The sequence below is a fragment of the Ipomoea triloba genome, chromosome 4 (assembly GCF_003576645.1).
Source record: "Ipomoea triloba cultivar NCNSP0323 chromosome 4, ASM357664v1".
Taxonomy (NCBI): domain Eukaryota; kingdom Viridiplantae; phylum Streptophyta; class Magnoliopsida; order Solanales; family Convolvulaceae; genus Ipomoea; species Ipomoea triloba.
In genome coordinates, this window is record NC_044919.1 from 585752 (window position 1) to 606201 (window position 20450).

A 20450-nucleotide genomic window follows, 5' to 3' on the forward strand; every position below is an offset into this window, starting at 1 on the left:
ATGGAAGTCAATTTTCTTTAACGTGCTCCGAATTTATCTTTCGCATCTCACTTTCAACGTATAAGCATCCTAGGCCGTTACGTTTCCTCGGACCATAACCCAACTCTCAAATCATATCCAAAAAATCAACCTAAGAAAAGGCTATCCTCGTTTATTGAGTGGGGGGGGGGGGGGGGGGTGGTAGTGGCAGTTCAGAATTAGAGACAGTCAGACAGAAGACAAAGGTGTGGGGCGGCGACCCTTGTGATTCTTGGAGGTGGAACAACATCAACAACTGCTGCAAAACATTGTACACCGTCGAGGAAAAAAAAAGCAGAAATATATACGCAACAAACAAAAAACTTTTGCTTTATTTTTCTGTGGGATAAAAGAAAAAGAGCTGAATTTCTGTTTATGGTCCCACCATTTCCAGCCTCTGGTGTCATCAAACTTTTCCCCTTTTGAACTTCTCTCGCAGCTAGCCTGCAATGCATCATCCCTGTCTTTCTCTCTCTATTTAGACAATTACAGTTTCACTTTCCTTTGCTTTCTCTCTCCACAGTTGTTGGTTCCACCTTCCATAAGTCTTTAATGGCTGCACCCAGCGCCAAAGCCAGACCCACACCTAATTTTCTGTGTCTAAAGAGGTGGGTCGGTGTTTCTCCTATCTGGGTTTCCCTCTTTTCGACTTTTTGGTCGGTGGAGGTGGAATAGATACCCTCAACCCCAATGAAAAAGCAAACGCAACAAAAAAAAATTAGTTCTTTGTATATAGATTGGTTTTTGTTTTTATGATGATGTTATAGTTGTACAATTTGTGCTTCTCTGATCCGCAAATTGTATATTTTATTTCAACTGGGAATTGGGATTGCACATATGCTGAGTATTTGATTTGTGGAGTCTTTGAGGTCGACGCTTCAGTTTTGAAGGATTTTTCTGGTGGGTTTGTGTGAATAGGAAGAACAGTTGCATTGGGTATTTCAGTTTTTGGCTAGGTAAAAGTGTAAAACATCTGTGAAGTGATCTTACAAGGCTTCAGCATTTATCAAGTAGAGATCTTTTTGGCCTTGATAGTTAGAGGTTTCAAAGTGAAGTGTGATTCGTGAAGATCAGATTGATGGAATCTTTAATTGTAAGAAAGGGAATCAATTGGAACATCGTCAGGAGGACTAAATCTTTCACAAGTCGGATGTTTTAGTATTTTCGTTGAAGGGAAAATCACATCGATGTTGTAAGGACTGTGGTCCTTGTTGCTGGAAAGAGAAAAGCAAATTTTTGATTCCTTGTTTGCCAGGTAAGGCTAAGTTCATTGAGCTTCACTCTGTCGGTGAACTTATGAATTTCAAATGGGATTTTTGTTGGTTTTATTCAAGTTGTAAATTACTTCTATATATGCATATAGCACTTGCTGCTTCTAAGAGCTCAAATTTTTGTCAAATTATCCAATTAGTTTTCCCTGAAAATCTTTTTTAACTATTTGAAATATAAAATTTTAAAAGATTCTGGTTTTGCAGTCCTGGTCTTCTAGATTTCTAGTACCTTTGTTATTATTGCTTTCTTTGTTCTCTCTCTTTGGAAGTTGAATTTTCGTTCTCACATATAAGAAAGTGAATTTTGAATCTTAGGGTATTGATTGAAGTTTGAACTTTAATTCTTCTGTTGTCGCAAATGCTGAATGATCCTGTTTAGAATGGAGAATATAGTCAGTTGGATTATCCAAAGCTAATTTAATTTTCTGGATACTAGTACTTGTCTTTCTTAATTTTTCCTATACTTTGAGTTTTCTGTTTTCAGGGTTTTTATTGTTTAATTATTTTTTATTTCACTCAAAATCCATGTTCAATAAAAGAGGAACTGTCTGAGAGGCTTTCCATTTTACATTTATATTTTCATGATCTACACCTAAGCTCACTCTTGTGTTTTTATTGTGTGGATTCCTTTGTGGTTTTACTATCACCTACTTGATCTGAACTGAGAGATGATTCATAGCTGATCTGCTTCCATCCATGTATTTCTATTGTCTAAATGTTTGTGCCATGTTTAGTTGTATTTAAATTCTTGATTACTATTTATAGGATTTAACCAAATTCTGAAAATTTCTTCTGTATTCCATTCTTCTTTTTCATATGATCGCTCATAGTAGAAACAAAATCTAAACAAACACAACACATCACGATCAAAACAATCTCCAACAATGGCCAAGAAATCACAAAGGCGTTCTTTGCGTTATGAGAAGGATCAGGCAGGTTGTATGTGGGGTTTCATTAGCATATTTGACTTCCGCCGTGGTCTAGCTACCAGAAAGCTGCTTGCAGATAGAAGGCGAGCTAACAGACAAGTTGGTAAGAAATATTTGAAGAAATCAATTTCACTCTTAAAAAAAAAAAGAGATTTGAGCTGATCCTGTTGCCCCTCCCCACTTTCTCTCAACTTCCTTTTTTTCTTATTCATTAGGTGCTGCTTCAAGTCCAAAGCTCATTATACCAGATTCCAATGAGGAGAGTCTGATAGTTGAGGTAGTCTCAGCATCTCTTGGCATTCTTTAATATTGATAAGAAACCATTCTTTTGAAGCAAGTGCAAATGTATGGAGTTTTAGACTAGTTATTAGTATATTGTTTTATTTATCCTCTATGTTCTTATACTGGAATTCACAATTTAAAATGCCAGAAATTTTGTAACAAATTTCAGGATGATGAAGAAAGAGAGGTAGCAACCCTTGACGTTAAAACAAGGGTCAAGGAACTTATGGAAGAAGATATGTCCAGCAAACCAAGCAATAAGAATCCAAGAAATGATACTGAAATTGAACCTGAACTATATTGCTCACATCAGGCCAGTCATACAACAAAGACCCTTAAAAAGACATATAAAACTTGCAAGAGATCTAGAAACTTGTCTCTCTCTGATTTGGATGATATCAGAAGTGCAGGATCTGGAGTGTCCCATCATAAAGTTCTTAACTCTGATGACTTGCAAGTTGCAATGGAAGAACATGGCCAGAATTGTCTAATAAGTAGGGAAGGCAATTTGCATACTGATACAGATCAGTCTTACCCTGTTCTCGAAGAAAAGTTAAGTGCTGCAATTGAGGTGTTTATAAATCATAAACTAAAGAATAGTAAGCCCTTAATGGAAGATGAGATAACTGATAACACCAAAGAGTTGACTGATGCACTGCAGACATTGCGATCTAACAAGGAATTATTCCGTAGGCTCCTACAAGACCCAAATTCCAGGCTGGTAAAGCATATTGAAAGTCTGGAGGATGGATTAGAGAAAGGGCTGAGGTCAAACTCTATGCTGAAATCTAATTTTTCAGAGAACAAGCCAGTCTGTGCAAAAACAGATGAAATCATTGTGCATAAACAACCCCACTTTTTCCGGAGGAGAAGCAGATCTCAAGGAAGCTACCCATTGATGGAAGATGTGAGATCCCAGCCTCCAAGCAAAATTGTAATTCTCAAGCCTGGACCAGTGCACTTCCCAGGTACTCAACTCAATGCTGACCCATCATCACACTCTGCCGATACTATGAAGAATAAGGTGCAGAATGAGAGAAACTCATCCTACTTCTCATTCACTGAAATTAAAAGAAAGCTGAAGCATGCTATGGGAAAGGACCGGCAAGGAATCTCTCCTGAAGGAGTTGTACGTAGGGTTCCTCCTGAGTATAAAAAGCGCAGTGAGAGTGAGAAAGGGATTACTGGAGAAAATGCTGGAGCTGGATGGAGTTCTCCAAACAGAAACCATTTTTACACTGAGAGATTTGCCAAGCCATCCTCTATCTTAAAGAGAGGAGACAAGAGAGGAAAGCCAAAAGATGCTGAAGAAGCTATCAGAAATGAAACATCTGATTATCCCAAGCAAGGGGTACCTAACATCTATCTTGAGGCCAAGAAGCATATTTTTGAGATGCTGGATAATGGTGAGGAGAAGGAAGAGCCAATGAGGATGCATTTGCCTAGATCTCTTGGGAGGATCCTTTCTCTTCCTGATTACTATACTTCTCCTAGCTCCAGTTCTAGCAACAGTGATAGCAGTGATGAGCAAATTCCTTCTTCCCAGATGAGAGTAGCACCTCCTGACTCTTTAACGACTGCTAATCAAAGCATCCATCAAACCATTCATGAAGACCGGGAAATTTGTCAATTTAACTTGGAGACCCAATCTTGTGTTGCAGAAAACCCCTCTAACCAGGACATAGAATCTGATAAAGCAAATCTCAATGTTCCATGTGAACATTATCATGACATTATATTGGAAGCAAATGTGCCTTCACATGGAGGCGTGGCTCTTGAAGGTATTTCTATCCTTTTGGTTATGAGCCTCTGTTTTGCCTTCTTTTTGACAATGTTGATAGTTTTAATTAATTATATCTATCCCTAAACTGTTCAAGGGACTATAGATACCGAAGAATCATCTCAAACTAGATGCCAGGAGGATGATAGAGTCTCAAATGCTCCCCTTGAAATAAGTAGCTCTTCAATTACCATAAACATGGACAGTGCTCATGTTACTGAAGCTTGCATTGAAGAGAGCTCTTCTCAGAGCTTGGAGTTGGCACCTGAATACTTAAAAACAGTGAGTGTTGTTGCTTTTCTTTCACTTTTGTTGGTATTTTTAGTTTACACTATTGTATCTGGGAATCTAAGCTCCCTTCTATATTGCTGCATCTGTGAGTGTATTTCAATATTGTCTTAACTGTGTATCTCTGTTGCTATTGCTGTGGCTTCTATTCTGTACTTAAGGACCTCCAAATTTTATTATAACTTTCAGGAGTCACAAGGAGCAGCTCAAATTTTATCTTCTCCTCCAGCTTCCTTGGCACAGTCATTAGACACTAGGAGAGCTGATCCAGATTGTGTAATGGATAGAACAGAGCGGCCAAGTCCTATATCTGTGCTCGAGCCTTTATTTATGGAGGATGATATCAGTCCAGCAAGCACTGTATGTCGATCAGGTTAGCCAGTTTTTGAATTTGCTGAATCTCATATCTGCTATTTCGTACAATTGTACAAAGTAGTTGTTTAGATTTTACTCTTGCCTGAAATGGGTCATTCATGCATCTACAGTTGAACTTGAGATCCAACCACGGAAAATCCATTTTGAGGAACCAGCATATTCAACTATTAACCAACCACTCTGTATAAGGACATGTTTGGAAAGTGAGGAAACTGCATTTGAATATGTAGAGGCAGTGCTGCTAGGTTCAGACCTGAATTGGGATGATTTCCTCTTAAGGTGGCTTTCTTCAGACCAGATTCTTGACCCATCGTTGTTTGATGAAGTAGAGCTATTTTCTAGTCGATCTTGTCACGATCAAAAACTCCTTTTTGATTGTACCAATGAAGTTCTTAAGGAGGTAGTTGACCGCTATTTTGGCTGCTTCTCATGCACACCAATTCTTAAACAGAACATCCGGCCAGTCCCAAAGGGCATGGACCTAATCCATGAGGTCTGGAACGGAGTTGAATGGTATCTTCTGAAGAATCCTCCACCTCATTCTTTGGAACAGTTAGTCAGAAAACACTTAGCAAGGTCTGGGGAATGGATGGATCTCCAATATGATATTGGAAATATTGGTATTGGGATTGAAGCAACTATTCTTGAAGATTTGTTGGAGGAAACCATATTCATCCTAGCAGATGACACTACCGAAAATGATATCCTCTCTTCGGCTGATAAAGACGTGGTGATTAGCTGTGACTAGTTGAAGTTTAGTGACCTGATTAGTTTAGGCCTTAGTAAGCCTTAGCTTGGATCTTTGGGAGATGATCCGGTGCATCCTTTCTCGTAATACCATGGTTGGTATCTAATGTAACTCTTTTGCGAGAAATTTCCAAGGCAAAAGCTGATGAATAAAACACTTGTGCTCCCACTGAGGGATGTGTCTCCTGTGTGGTTTACACAGAGCAAAAGGTATTGCTTTACCCAAAAAAAAAAAAAAAAAACCCAAAAAAAGTGAGTAGGCAAAGGAAGAAGCAGTGAGGCCCTTTTTGGTCTTATCAACCTGGTAAAGGGGTTTCTCATCAATGTAGACTTCTGTAAATTCTGGATTGCTTGATGTCATGCTGCAAGGTGTGAAATCTTCTCTTCCCCTTATAATGGTTCTTTTCTTTTCCTTTTTTATTTTTTATTTTTTTGGCAGAAGAGTGCTTTCTAGTTAGGGTTTTTGGGTTTCATTACAGGGTGTGATTTTCTACTTGTGTGATTACATAGTGGTTGTAACTGAAAGAATTGAAGAGAGCAGAAATGACAATAATCTTGAGCTTATATTGTCTGAACCAGTTGAGGTTTTTGTGCAGTCTATAACTCTGAAGATTTGGTATCCATATTGCTATTGCTATAACTTATAGTTTGTGGAAATGTGTTTTTCCTTTTTATAATTTGACAGCTCAAACAAGCATAAAGCAGAGTGAAGCATACTTTTAGTCATTTTTTCAGAAGTCATTTCAACTATGTTTAACTTTAATAACTGAATCATTAATTGTTTACGAAGGCTTAATTATCTCCTCAAAAGTAAATATGGAGTATTAATTATTAATTAATAATTTTGGTAGAGGAGGAAAATTCGTTGTCATCATAGTTGAAAAAATCGCTAGGCGCTCTTTGGACGACTAAGCGATGATTCGGTGTCTATGTGTCAATGTATTTTTTTTAATGATATAACTCATTTTTTAAAAATATCTAATCGGCCAACTAAGCGGTCTAGTCGTTGCCTAGAATGCCTAGGAGGCCTATACGGTCAGCGGCCTAGTTGATCGCTTAGCCAGTCAATCATTTAGACCACCGGTTATGGTGATCCGTTAGGCAGTTAGCCCTTAGCGCCTAGGAGCCGATTAATTGGCGCCTAGGCATCGATGCGAGGTTTTTACAATTTAAGCGATCTACCTTTATGTGATTTTTTGTTGATTAATGTCACGATGCGAGATTTATACAATATATACTCTCGAATAATGACTGCATATGTTTATTGTTACTCATAAGAAAAAAACAAAAGATACACATCATACTATAAGCTTATAATATACAGTGATATAAATTTCTCACAAATATCACATGATGCAACTATGTACAACTTTAATAACTGAATCATTAATTATTTACGAGGGCTTAATTATCTCATAGGAAACATGCTTTATTTGGAACGCTTTTGATCTAAACCTTTTTTTGTCATGCCACTTCATAAATCAGTTTTGTGTTCAATTAGTGACAACCAAATATAGTAACTCCAAACATCCTCAAATTATTTCTATGTTTTTCACCCTGCTTTATTGATTTTTGTGGAAATGTTCTTTTATATTCTTGTGCGTCTAAGAGCAACATTAGTTGCAACAAATTTCCCTAAGTTTTTGTCAATTTATTTGAAAGAAAGAGGAAAATACTTTTTTTTTAATTAATATTAAACTTAGATGATCCCAACTTTTTTAAACTAATCATAAGTTTCGCGAGACACACAAATAGTCCACCGGTTAAATTATAATTTTTATGTGCGCGCAAGGAATTAAATTTAGGCCTTTCAGCAAATCTTATAAAAAATTAGGATGGTTGCTAGTTGGCGATCACCTTAATCGCTAAAACGTGAAAATACTTACAATTTACATATAATGTTGTAAAGGTAGATTATTAAATATTATCCACCTTTGAGGGGAGGGTAGGGGGGGGGGTTGGTAAATCTTATTATTCAATTATTATTATTATTATAGAAAACTTATTAATGAATAGTGGTTATGGAAAATGTTCTAAATAATATAAAACATCTACTTAGAAAGGACATTGTAGTCCGTACACATAAATAATAAAATTTGGTCAATTCTTTTTTAGTATGTGTAGGTGTTAAACAAAATATGAAAAAAAAGTGAATTAAGTTAAATATACAAATTATTTATGATGTACATTTAAAGAAATAAATTTTAATTTATGAAAAAGTTTACATTTATTAAGTAAATGAAACATGTCTTGTTATCTAATCGACAAATGACTAAAAAGAGATAAAACGACTTTAAGTTGTTTATAACTGATATATTTAAATCGAAAAGACAAATAAAATATTCTAAAAGGAAAGTAAATAAAAAATTAAAAAATATTTGAAAAATATTTTTAAAATAAATTGATTACTAGAAAATTACCATAAAATAAAATAAAATGGTAGTAAAAATTTAAAATGGGTTACCTGAAAAAAAAAAAAACAAAAAACAAAAGGAAAGCAGAAAACAGGTGCACACAATGACACAATACACAGCGTCGTCGTCATCATCATCAGCTAAAGCCTAAAGAGTCAAAAGCCCCCTCTCGACCCGGAGAGAAGAAGCCTTTCATCGCACTTCCTTAAAAATCTACTCTTTTACTAAGGGGAAAAATTTGGATTTTCTCTCTCTCTAGACTTTACTTTCTCTCTCTATATCTATTCCCTGTATCTATACATCGAACCTCCACGCTCTCGTCTCCTCTTTCTTCCCCGCCTACGATTTCGCCATCTACATTTCTAATTCAATCCCTAAATCTCTCCAACACTTGCCCTTGTATTCAAATCTTCCAATCTTCCCATCTCTCTCTTTCCTCTCCAAAGTTTCAATCTTTTTCCTCTTTCCGCTCGGAAAAACCCTAGTTTTTACTCTCTGCTTCAAACCCTCATTCTGCACCACCCTACGGGGATTAGGGGCACTGTTTAAATCTTTATTAGATGAATCCCAAGTCATTGACTTGCTGATTCTGTAAAATTTAGGTTGTATTTTTTTCCAGGTATGCTAAATTCAAAGTTATTAGATTGGATGCTGTTAATTAGATTGCTATTCTTGAGTTTTTGGTTTTTAATCTGTGTGGTTCAATTTAGTTCACATTCAGCAAAGGCTTGATCTTTTTTATTTTATCAATCTTTTTTTGTTGCTTAGCTGCCACTGTCTGCATTTCTGTTACTTGGTATAGTTTGCTAGGAAAAAAAATTAGTGTTTGGTTTCGGGTTTCTGATTGCAGCTGTTGTAGATCACTGTTTTTAAATTCCTTTTTGGATTATTCGGTTCAGTCATATTGGAGATAGCTTTTTGTAATTGTTTTACCGGTCAAAGGGTGTGATGTTACTTTATTTAGAGAACTCTAGTGGGGATTTATTAGAGGGATTCAATAACATAGAATCTTAGATTTTAGATGGATTAAATAGAAAGACTAAGAAATGAATTTCTGCTAGATTGATGTCTGCTTGTACTTGTTTGGTTCGGACATTAGATGATGTAGTTTTAGTTGGCTCAAAATTCAAATGTTAAATAAGTTAGTTCAAGGGGAATCTGTAACTAAAGCAGTAGTAAAGTGTACTTATTGATAGAAACTAGAAAAAGGTTTACTTGTTTTGGTGAGTGATGTAGGTTTAGCCAGCACAAGTTTCAAAAGCTCAATAGTGCATATCAAGGGAAATCTGCAGCTAAAGCTGTTGATTTGTCAAGTTTACTTTGAAGAAAAAAGTTCTCTAAATGCCTTTAGGAATTTATGATGCTATTTTTCTTGTTTCCAGTTAAGCTGCTTAAACATTGCCATCAAACTTCAGAAGCACATAGAAGTAGATTACATGACCAATGATTGACTAGCATTACCTTTCAGCTGGATCTTTATGCCAACTTGGGACATATATTTTTTAACTTTGTTTGTAGGTGTCAGTGTTTGCATGTGTTTTGAGGGTTTTTTTTCCTGGTTTCTTTATATGTTGCACTAGATTGCTCTGTATCTTTAGGTTTTCAAACATCTGGTTTCATTTAATTTCATGTTAGTTGTTAAGACTTAATTGGTTTACTGCATAAATCATGGTGCGGTTTTCAGTTGTCATCATTTTAGTTTATTTCTAAATGCACGCCCTCATTATTCTGTTCACTTACTAGTTAGCAACCTTGCTCAAATTCTTTGTTTCTGTGCGGGTGTTCATGCTACCTGCATGTTGTGTGCAATTTTAATTTCAGCTCTGTTTTCATAGTCTTTTTGTGTTCTAATACCATGATCTTTTTGGAAATTCAAGTGCCTCACTTGTGCTATGTACTATGAACTACTTAAGCCAAGAGTTGCTACCTGTGTTTTGACTCTACTATCTGTCTTTCTTTCTCAACAAGATAAAGCTCACATATTTGTCTTCTGATTAATTATACTTGAAGTTATCATTAGTGTGCTTCTTTTGGTTGAAACTTATTATTTTGTGTGATTGTTTGCAGCTTGACTGCACACTTCCTCCTGTGGTCCAATGTTGGTGGCAGTATGCAGATAATAGTTTGGAGAGATGCAAAGGTATCATGCTGGCAGCTGCACTAGTGCAGTAAGTAATAACACATTTGGTGGGGCATCAGGCAGGGATACATCTAGAGCTGACGCCACCACAATACCAACAAACTTCTCCAGGTTTGGTGTTGTTTATCATGCAAATTGATTTGATGTGCTTGGAGTGGTGCAACTAGGCTTCTGAGTTCTGAAGGCATTTGACATCACATCCTTGCTATGGGGATATTTGCTAGTCTTATCTAGTGGGATAATCAGATAAAAATATAAAAGATTCATCATATTTACAAAACCTATGTGGTATTGTCTATTGATTAAAATGTTGATTCATCTACATTTTACTTTCAGTGATCAGAAGCAATTATCACTCTCGTTTTCCATATTTTCACATGCATCTGTCTAATTAAGGAATATGCTTTTTCCATATAAGAATCATCCTTCCTTTATTCATTGATGTGATTATTAATTTGATTGTCTAACGTTTCTGCTATCTCTTTAGCTTTGTATACAAAACTTGATTCTTTATGCAACTTAATTTGGCATTCTTCAATTTCTTGTATAAAAGTAAAATAATATTACCTTGGCTTTTAGAATGGCTTGCTGTGCAAAACTGTTTCACCTCTTTCCCCCCAATAAATTTCCCTTTACTGAAGGATGAGCTTATTTTGTTACTGCAGAAGATCATTGCAACTAACATCATACAAATTGAAGTGTGATAAGGAACCTCTAAATTCTAGGTAAGTTCTGCAGATCTGTAATTCTGTAATTATTTCTTTTCTTTAGCAGTCAGGAGCACTTATTGTTTGTTGGTGGTGGCGTCAATAAATATGCCCGAATCTGTATGCATTGCTCCATATCCGTTTTCTATTCTATGCATTTGATTAGAAATGGACCAGATGGTTTCATAAATAGCTGAATTTTGTTCCAGTAGTTCCAATCTATGGTCAGGAAAGTGATACAGACATGACAAATTGCATGCTTCACAGTTTTAACTTTTAACCTTTCTTGGACTTGTATTTTTATTGCTAAGATAATTTAATCTACCTGATCATTTAGATTTAAATTGGTTTATATTCTTTCCCAGACTTGGGCCACCTGACTATCATCCGCAGACGCTTAATTGCCCTGAAGAGACACTCAACCGAGATTATGTGCAATCTGGTTACAGGGAGACAGTTGACGGGCTTGAGGTTTTTTTTGGACCATCTTTCCTAGTATTGTTTTGTCAGTTGAATATCAGAGGATGGCTTTTGGTTTTGAATGGCTTTACCTTAATCTTTATTTTGCTCTTTCCTGTGTTGATTATTTGCTAATTGGAATTTACTTTTGATATTGTTAGGAAGCTAGAGAAATTTCATTATCACAGGTTCCGGCCTTTTCAAAGCCTGTCATAATTAAATGTAAAGAGGTAATTACTTGGAAGATAATGTGCTTCACTTGGATGGTACCTCTGCTTTGAAACTGCTTTTAATTCTCTGTTTCTTTTCTAGGCAATCAGAAAATGCCACAGAACAATCAATGAGTCTCGGGCTAAAAAACGGAAGGTAAATTTATCTCCTACTTTGTTATTTATGTTTTCTGGTGCTTACCACATACCGTGAGTTGATTACCCATTTCCCAAAACAGACGTTTAATTGGTTGGTAAGTCAACTAGCATTGAACATATCTCCTTTGCATTTGATTTTATTTATGTGAACCGACATTTCTTTTCCTTTGCTTAAAGTTGTTATGATACAGTGAATATTCAAAGATAAATTTAAGGTGGATGTGCTTTCTGATTTGATGCAGGCTGGGCAAGTATATGGAGTACCGCTTGAAGGTTCACAACTGGCTAAGATTGGGATCTTTCCTGATCAAAGGCCATGTGGGGAAGAGCCCAGAAAGAGATGGATTGAGGTTAGTCCTTTGCCTTGCTCAGAAATTTGTAAAGTTGATATGAGGTATTGAGGTTTCATCACTAAAAGCTTTTGAGCTTCTTCCTAGGGTTTATCCCAACAACACAAAAGACTGCGGTTATTGGCAGATCATGTACCTCATGGTTACAGGAAACGATGGCTTTTTGAAGTTCTTATCAGGAATAATGTTCCATTGTTACGGGCAACTTGGTTCATAAAAGTAACTTATCTTAATCAGGTAATGTATCCTTGGTTAGGGAGTGGACTGAATTACTTTTTCAATATGTATTTGGTTACCCTTAACCTTGGAGTGTGTAAAATCATGTATTTTTCTTCTGTAGGTTCGTCCTGTATCCTCTGGTTTATCCTCAGGGGTGCCTGACAGAACAAACTTTTCGCGCTCAGAGCAGTGGACAAAAGATGTTATTGATTATATGCAGTGTCTCTTGGATGAATTTGTTTCAAGAAGCAGCAGTCATTCTTCTGTAAATATCAGAGATCGGTCACCGCAAATGGTTTATGCAGGATCAATACAGATAAAAAATGACCCAGCTTCTACAAGTGCTGATGTTGGGGAGCCTTCACTGCATTTTAAATGGTGGTATGTTGTGCGTATTCTACAATGGCACCATGCAGAAGGATTGCTTTTTCCTTCTCATGTTATTGATTGGGTTCTCAACCAACTACAGGTTTTTGTTATTTGAGTTCTTTTGAACTTATTTCTTATGCACCTAATTAAATTAGCTGTTATTTTTCTACATGGTTTCATATCTTCCATTTATGCCTTTCAGGATAAAGAGGTGCTTGGGCTTCTGCAGTTGTTACTACCTGTGATTTATGGGTTCATAGAAACTGTTGTCTTATCCCAAACATATGTACGTGCAATGGTGCGAATAGCTATTCATTTTATCCAAGAAACTTCTCCTGGTGGTTCTGACCTTGTTGACAATTCACGTCTGGCATATACAATGTCTGCACTTGTTGAGATGCTTCGCTATTTGATACTTGCTGTGCCTGATACGTTTGTTGGTCTAGATTGTTTTCCTTTGCCTCCTTGTGTGGCAAATATAGTTACTGATGGAGGTCTCTTCTCAAAGGTCTCTGAAGATGCTAGAAAGGTGAAAAATGGTCCTCTTGAAGTTGCTGGAGTGCTTAGAGACAGAGTTCCTGAGGTTCGCTCCGAGTCTTTGTCTATTGATCGTGTTGTTTCTTCAATTAAGAAACGTGCAGATAGTCTTGCAAAAGCTTCAAGACCTGACCATCCAGGTCAAAATGCTGCCAAAGCTTTACATGCGCTGGACAAATCTCTTGTAAATGGTGACTTGCGAATAGCATATAAGATTCTGTTTGAAAATCATTGTGACGGTGTTGTTGATGAAAGCTGGATTACAGAAGTTAGCTCTTGTTTGTTTTCATCCCTTAAACATATTGGGACAATGAATCTCTTGTTTATCTGCTCTGTATTCTTCATTTGTGAGTGGGCAACATGTGATTTCAGGGACTTCCGCTTTAGTCCACCTCGTGGATTTAAATTCACTGGTAGAAAAGATTTTTCTCAGATATACATTGCAATACGGCTTCTGAAGCTGAAGATGAGAGAGATGCAAAGTTCAAGCCATTTCAAGAATGAAAACATTGTAAAAATTGAGAATGTTGGAAAAGATCCTAGTCAGCAAAATAACTTCTGCAGAAGTTTTGGTTATGGGGTTGGTGAGTCTTTTTACAACTCAAAGACTGGGGTTGGTAAAAGCAAGGATTTTCTAAGTTTGTTTGACAGTCCAGGCCCTTTGCATGATGTTATTGTTTGTTGGATAGATCAACATGAAGTGCTGAATGGTGAAGGGTTGAAGCGCCTTCAATTACTTATTGCAGAACTTATTAGGGCTGGACTTTTTTATCCTCAAGCCTATGTTAGACAGCTGATTGTTAGTGGAGTCATGGATGTGAAGGTGCCTCTTGTTGACCCAGCAAAACGGAATAGACATTGTAAAATCTTGAAGCAGATGTCTGGCTCTCATGTCTATGATGCTCTATTAGAGGCTCAAATTGCTGAACCCCGGATACTTTCAGATTTGATGAACGTTTATTCCAGTGAACGTCGTTTGGTGCTTCATGGGATGGTTGACCACTATAAAAGTCCTAGTGGAGCAAGTGGTTCACGCATGAAACATAAACAAGTTCTTGACTCAGGAGGTGAGAATGCTTCCCCACCCTTTGTTGATCCGTGTAGATCTGTTCAGTCAGCACCAAGTGCTCCATCCAAAAATATGCACAAATTTGTTGAAGTTGAAGAGCTTAAGGCTTCTGTTTGTGTGTTGTTGCAATTTCCTAGTTCATTGTTAACTGAAACAGGACTCCATGAGTCTCAGAAAAATGTTAAGAAGCATATTGTGTCATCTACGAACAGTACGGATATAACTGAAGGAACACCCGGATGTGAAGAGTGTAGAAAAGCAAAAAGACAAAAGTTAAGTGAAGAGAAGAGCTCACATGTGATTTATCCACAAAATCCATCAGACGATGAAGATAGTTGGTGGGTGGGAAGGGGCCATAAGTCTGTTGAGTCATTTAAAGTAGATCCACCTCCTAAGCCAAGCAAGCAACCCTCCAGGGGTCGGCAAAAGATTGTCCGGAAAACTCAAAGTCTCAATCAACTAGCTTCTTCTGCCAGGATTGAAGGCAGTCAGGGAGCATCAACAAGCCATGTTTGTGATAGTAGAGTGAGCTGTCCGCATCATAGATCTGGCCTTGAAGGTGACCCTTCCAAGGCAGGAGATGGAACTAAACCGCAAAGATTTGGAGACATTGTTTCAATTGGGAAACTATTAAAGAAGCAGAGAGTTGTGGAAAAAAGAACGATGACCGTGTGGTTAATAGGTGTTGTAAAGAAGTTCATTGAAGAAGCTGAGAAGACTCTAGCCAAGGTTGGACAGTATGGTAGACCATTCTCGACTGCGGATGACCAAGGTGGTATACAATGGAAGCTTGGCGAAGAGGAGTTATCTATGATGTTGTATCTGATGGATGCTTGTAATGAATTGGTTTTAGCAGTCAGGTTTCTTTTGTGGTTGTTACCGAAGGTGCATGGTGCTGCTACTGCAACAATCCATGGTAGTAGGAGTGTACTGGTGATCCCGAGGAATGCAGATAACAATGTGTGTGAAGTTGGCGAATCATATGTCTTGTCATCCATTCAGAGGTGCACCCTAACTTAATTTGTTCCTATTTGTGTGGATATGTTGTTTACTTGTGAAATATTATGGTTATACTCTTAAACCTTGATTACTTTGTTTGGTTCATTGTTGAATCACTCTGTGGATTTAGTTGCCAGGGCTTAAAACTCATTGATTGATTTGACTTTTCTGATTCAATTGGCATTAGATATCTAGGGTGTGTTGCTATCTGTAAACATGTGAACACTTAACTTTATGCCCTTTGCTGACATTCTCTAACTTCAAATTTGCCGTAACTATCCTCATTGTTGTTCAAATATTTGTTAACGCAACCAATTTAAAGCCTCACAAGCCATCTAAGTCAACTGTATAGATTAATGAAGATAATCTGTGCCTCCAATTGTAATTTTTTAATTTTATTTATTTATTTTTTTTTTTTATAGTTTGATATTGGATTCACTAACTACTATTGGCCTGAGAATTTTCCCCATTTCGGTCTCTTTCACTTCTCTTCATAAGTTCATTTTCATTTGCCCTGTCTCATATTTATGTCACTCTTCCAGAAATCAAATGGTTGTTTCTTAATTACTGTAGCTGCAGCATTGGCCATTACAATGTCAATGGACAAATTTTGGTTTGTTGACTTTTGATAATATTATTTAACTTTGACTAGTTGTGAATTCCTAAGTATTTCTTGTTTTGTTTTTATTGGTGGTGTTGGATTTAGTAGCATGTGGTTATTTTTTTCTTTCCAAACTGCAGCATGTGTGTGCATATTTTGTTCTCTCTAATATTTGCCCAAAGTTGGACTGTCTTTTTTTTTTTTTTGATTGATTGATTGATTGATATAACAAGGATACTTTTTTCTTACCTTCTGCTATGGATCGGTTCAGGTATGAAAATGTCCTTGTTGCTGCAGATCTTATTCCGGAAGCATTGTCTGCAGTAATGCATCGTTGTGCCGCCATTGTGGCATCAAATGGAAGAGTTTCAACCTCACCTTCCTTGGGTTATGCTAGGTACCTCTTGAAGAAATATGGCAGTGTGGCCAGTGTTGTTGAATGGCAAAAGAACTTCAAATCAACACATGATAAGAGACTGACTTCTGAACTTGAATCTGGAAGACTTTTAGATGGTGAGTTTGGATTTCCGCTTGGGGTACCAGCAGGGGTGGAGGATTTAGATGATTTCTTTCGCCAAAAGATAAGTGGAGTTCGTGTATCAAGGGTAGCCTTGACCATGAGAGACATAGTACAAAGAAAAGTAGATGAAGCTTTTCAAATTTTTTATGGCAAAGAGAAAAAGCATTTGGGTGGTGTGAGCATAGTTAGAAACCCTTTATCTGAAAACTGGGATGATGGGTATCAGATAGGTCAACAAGTGGTAATGGGATTATTAGATTGCATGAGGCAGACCGGTGGTGCAGCTCAGGAAGGTGATCCTACTTTGGTCTCATCTGCTATATCTGCAATTGTTTGTAATGCTGGACAGGTAATTGCAAAAATTCCTGATCTAGCTTCTTGTAATAATCATCTGAACTCCTTGGTCACTTCCGATCCATTACAAATTGCACGGCGTATCTTGCGAGTACATTTAACCTGCCTTTGCCTACTAAAGGAAGCACTCGGAGAGCGTCAAAGTCGTGTCTTTGAAGTTGCTCTTGCAATAGAAGCTTCTTCTGCTGTGGCACAAAATTTTACTCCTGGAAGAGCTCCTCGTTCTCAGTTTCAGCTGTCTCCTGAATCCCATGATCTCACTGTTAAATTCGGTGCTGCTGTTTCTGCTCTTGTTATTGGAGCAATACTTCAGGGAATCGTGAACCTTGAGAGGATGGTTTCCCTCTTCAAATTAAAGGAAGGTCTGGATGTTATTCATTTTATAAGGAGCGTGAGGTCTAATTCAAATGGGAATGCACGCTCAGTTGGGGCTTTCAAGGGTGATAGTTCAGTTGAAGTTTCTGTCCACTGGTTTAGGGTTCTTGTTGGGAATTGTCGGACAGTTACTGATGGATTCATTGGCGATTTACTGGGAGATGCTTCTATTATAGCTCTATCAAGAATGCAACGAACATTGCCTTTGAGCTTAATTTTTCCTCCTGCCTATTCGATGTTTGCATTTGTACTCTGGAGGCCATTCATTCTTAGTTCCAGCCTCGGAGCTCGTGATGATATCCAACAACTGTATCAGTCTTTACTGTTGGCCCTCGGTGATGCCTTGAGGCATCTTCCCTTCCGTGAAGTATGTCTGAGAGACACTCATGGCTTGTATGATCTTATCGCTGCAGACACAGTTGATACCGAATTTGCATCCTTTCTAGAATCAAGCGGTTCAGATATGCGTCTCAGGGCTTCTGCCTTTCTTCCTCTTCGTGCGAGATTGTTTCTAAATGCACTTTTAGATTGTAAACTGCCACCGTCAATAGGTCAACAGGAGGATGTTAATAGGATTTCGGTACAAGGTGATTTGAAAGTGCATTATTCGGAGAAGGCAAAGCTTGTACATATTTTGGATACCTTGCAGCCTGCGAGGTTTCATTGGCAATGGTTGGAGATTCGACTGCTTTTTAATGAACAAGCTGTGATTGAAAAATTGGATCGGCATGATACTTCTTTGGTCGAGGCTTTGAGGTCTCTCTCACCGAATTCTGATAAAGCTGCTGCTTCTGATAACGAGGGCAACTTGATTGAAATAATTCTTACTAGGTTACTTGTCAGACCCGATGCGGCTGCTCTCTTTTCCGAGGTTGTACATCTTTTAGGACGGTCGCTTCAGGATGCAATGCTAAAGCAAGCTAAATGGTATTTAGAAGCCCACGATGTTCTTTCCGGGAGAAAATCTGTCCACCAGAAGCTTTTTAGTGTTGCGGTGACTAAAGGTCTGTCAACGAAGCCTCAATATCGGAGGCCGTGGGGATGGTGTGCCCCCGATGTTTCTTCTCTTGAAGAAGGAGAAGTAGTTGATGAGGTGATGGCCTCAAAGCGGTCTGGTAGAGGGTCCGGTCATTTTCAGGATGTTGATGGCTTCCCCGTTGCTCACCAGCATAAAACTCAGAGAGCTTTTGTTGAATTAGTTCTTCCTTGTGTGGATCAGGCTTCTGATGACACTCGGAACAGGTTTGCTGCTGATATGATCAAGCTCATTAACGCCATCGAGCAGCAAATAAACACCGTTACTCGTGAAGCGAGCAAGCCAGCTGGAGCTGATAGTCCAACAACGAAAGTGAGTAGTCGCAAGGGTTCTCGAGTTGGCAGTCCTGGATTAACGAGACGGACAACTGGACCAACTGAAACTGTACCACCTTCCCCCGTGGCATTGCGAGCGTCCATTTCATTGAGGTTGCAGCTCATCCTGAGAGTACTCCCTATAATATGTGCAGACGGGTAAGTTCACAATTTATTGAATCGGCATATTCTCTTAATTTGTTGAATTTTTAAGCTTGATCTCATAACTTACATTATTTCCTGAGGGAGTTAATTTACATGTTGCCGAGATGAGCAACTCTATTGTTCTTTGCATAAAGTGCTTCTTTGAATTGAATATATAATGTTAACTATAAAATTTCTGCCATGATATATGATTGACATCAATTTGCCATTGTTGCAAATTGCATGATATCCCTAGTTTCTCTACTTTGGTGTATTCTATTCCTAGACATCTTTCGATTACGTATAAACTAGCAACCTGCTAAAACATGAATACATGCTGCTAATGGAAATTTTGCAATTGGAATGTCAGAGAACTGTCGGGGCGGAATATGAGATACACGCTTGCTTCAGCAATAATGCGTTTGCTTGGAAGTAGGGTTGTATATGCTGATGCTGGCCACTGCTTGAACTCCACGTTTAGTTCGAAAAGAGAGGCAGATTCGTTTATGGAGGTTAGTGGTACCACTTCGGAAGTTGTAATGGGGGGAAGCCTCTTCGATTGTTTGTTATTGGTGCTACATGCGTTGCTGAGTAGCCACCAACCGAGTTGGCTGAAGATGAAATCGAGCTCGAAGTCAGCCAGCGAAAGTAGCAAGGACCACACCGCCTTTGATCGTGAAGTTGCAGAGTCTCTCCAGGTTTGATCATTCAACCGTTTTTAATACACCCGTTCTTTGCTCTCTATGTGAGAAATAAGTTAATAATCCTTAAACTTGCTGCAGAACGATCTGGATCAGATGCAATTGCCCGATGTAATTCGTTGGCGCATCCAAACTGCGATGCCGGTTCTATTCCCTTCGGTTCAGTGTTCGATTTCTTCTCAGCCTCCATCCGTATCGCCTGCTGCTCTTGCATCTCTTCTACCTAGCAACCCGATATCTGTATTACAATCCGGTGTGACAAACTCGAGCCAGAGGAATCCTACTTCTTTACTTAGGGCAGCCACTAATTCGGCCGGGAAGACCAAGCAATCACCGCTGCCGCCTCCACCGCAAGACCAGGATCTCGAATTCGACCCGTGGATTCTTTTGGAAGACGGGGCAGGGTCAAGCCAGTCATCGAGCAGCTCTACCATAGGCGGGAGCGATCATTCCAATCTGAAGGCCGCTGGCTGGCTCAAGGGCAGCGTACGGGTGAGGAGGACCGATCTCACTTACGTAGGTGCAATTGACGACGATAGCTGATTTCAAGTAAACAAAATCCATTTTCCTGTCTCCCAAGAACGAACGCCCCACTTCCCCGCCAAGTACCCATCATCCTATTCTATCCGCCTTTTTCGCCGGGAAGCGCCATTTCCGGGGGGCCTCCGCTTCGCCTTTAAGACGTGCACCGAGCTGCCATGACCGACATTCTTCTGCAAGAGCACAGAACTAGAACTACTACTCCATGGCCCTGCCCCAACTACTAACCCTTTTGATTATGGCCATTTTCCGGGCTGTGTAATTCTTTCGAAGCAGGTTCGTAGGTTTGTTGTACATATTAAAAACATTATTGTTTCCCTTTCTGTTTTTGTTGTTTTGATGATCTGAACACCTGATTAAAGTACCCCACCCCAGGAATGATCTGTAGCTGTTTAATGCTCAGCAATATCATCTCATGTTTCTCCAAGTACTTGCTATTATTTCTTGTCTATTTTATTGGTGTTTTGCCCCATATATATCTGACAACTGTTAGGGGTAGCAAGTCCTCTGATACATATTTTGAACTTGAAACTTATTTAGGAAT

At 38.3% G+C, this 20450-nt stretch overlaps 2 protein-coding genes across 4 annotated transcripts; both read left to right on the plus strand.

Moving 5' to 3' along the window:
* The first annotated feature begins 224 nt into the window (after positions 1-224).
* On the plus strand, positions 225-6330 carry LOC116015280. Of its 3 annotated transcripts, none has more exons than XM_031255314.1 (7): positions 225-1273; positions 2120-2321; positions 2434-2495; positions 2670-4281; positions 4387-4562; positions 4758-4941; positions 5054-6330. In XM_031255314.1, exons 2-7 carry the CDS (start codon positions 2174-2176, stop codon positions 5689-5691), a joined length of 2820 nt encoding a protein of 939 aa, XP_031111174.1. In that variant the 5' UTR covers positions 225-1273; positions 2120-2173; the 3' UTR covers positions 5692-6330. The 3 variants fall into 3 exon arrangements, with proteins under 3 accessions (XP_031111174.1, XP_031111172.1, XP_031111173.1); XM_031255312.1 differs by having other exon boundaries at positions 226-1273; positions 4378-4562; XM_031255313.1 differs by having other exon boundaries at positions 226-1273; positions 2123-2321; positions 4378-4562.
* Positions 6331-8287: 1957 nt separating this feature from the next.
* Positions 8288-20333, plus strand: LOC116016349 (mediator of RNA polymerase II transcription subunit 12). The gene is made up of 13 exons (XM_031256571.1): positions 8288-8723; positions 10172-10355; positions 10910-10969; positions 11317-11422; positions 11572-11640; positions 11723-11776; positions 12021-12128; positions 12216-12365; positions 12469-12816; positions 12919-15326; positions 16194-18680; positions 19036-19363; positions 19448-20333. Exons 2-13 carry the CDS (start codon positions 10237-10239, stop codon positions 19907-19909), a joined length of 6699 nt encoding a protein of 2232 aa, XP_031112431.1. The 5' UTR covers positions 8288-8723; positions 10172-10236; the 3' UTR covers positions 19910-20333.
* Positions 20334-20450: the final 117 nt, after the last annotated feature.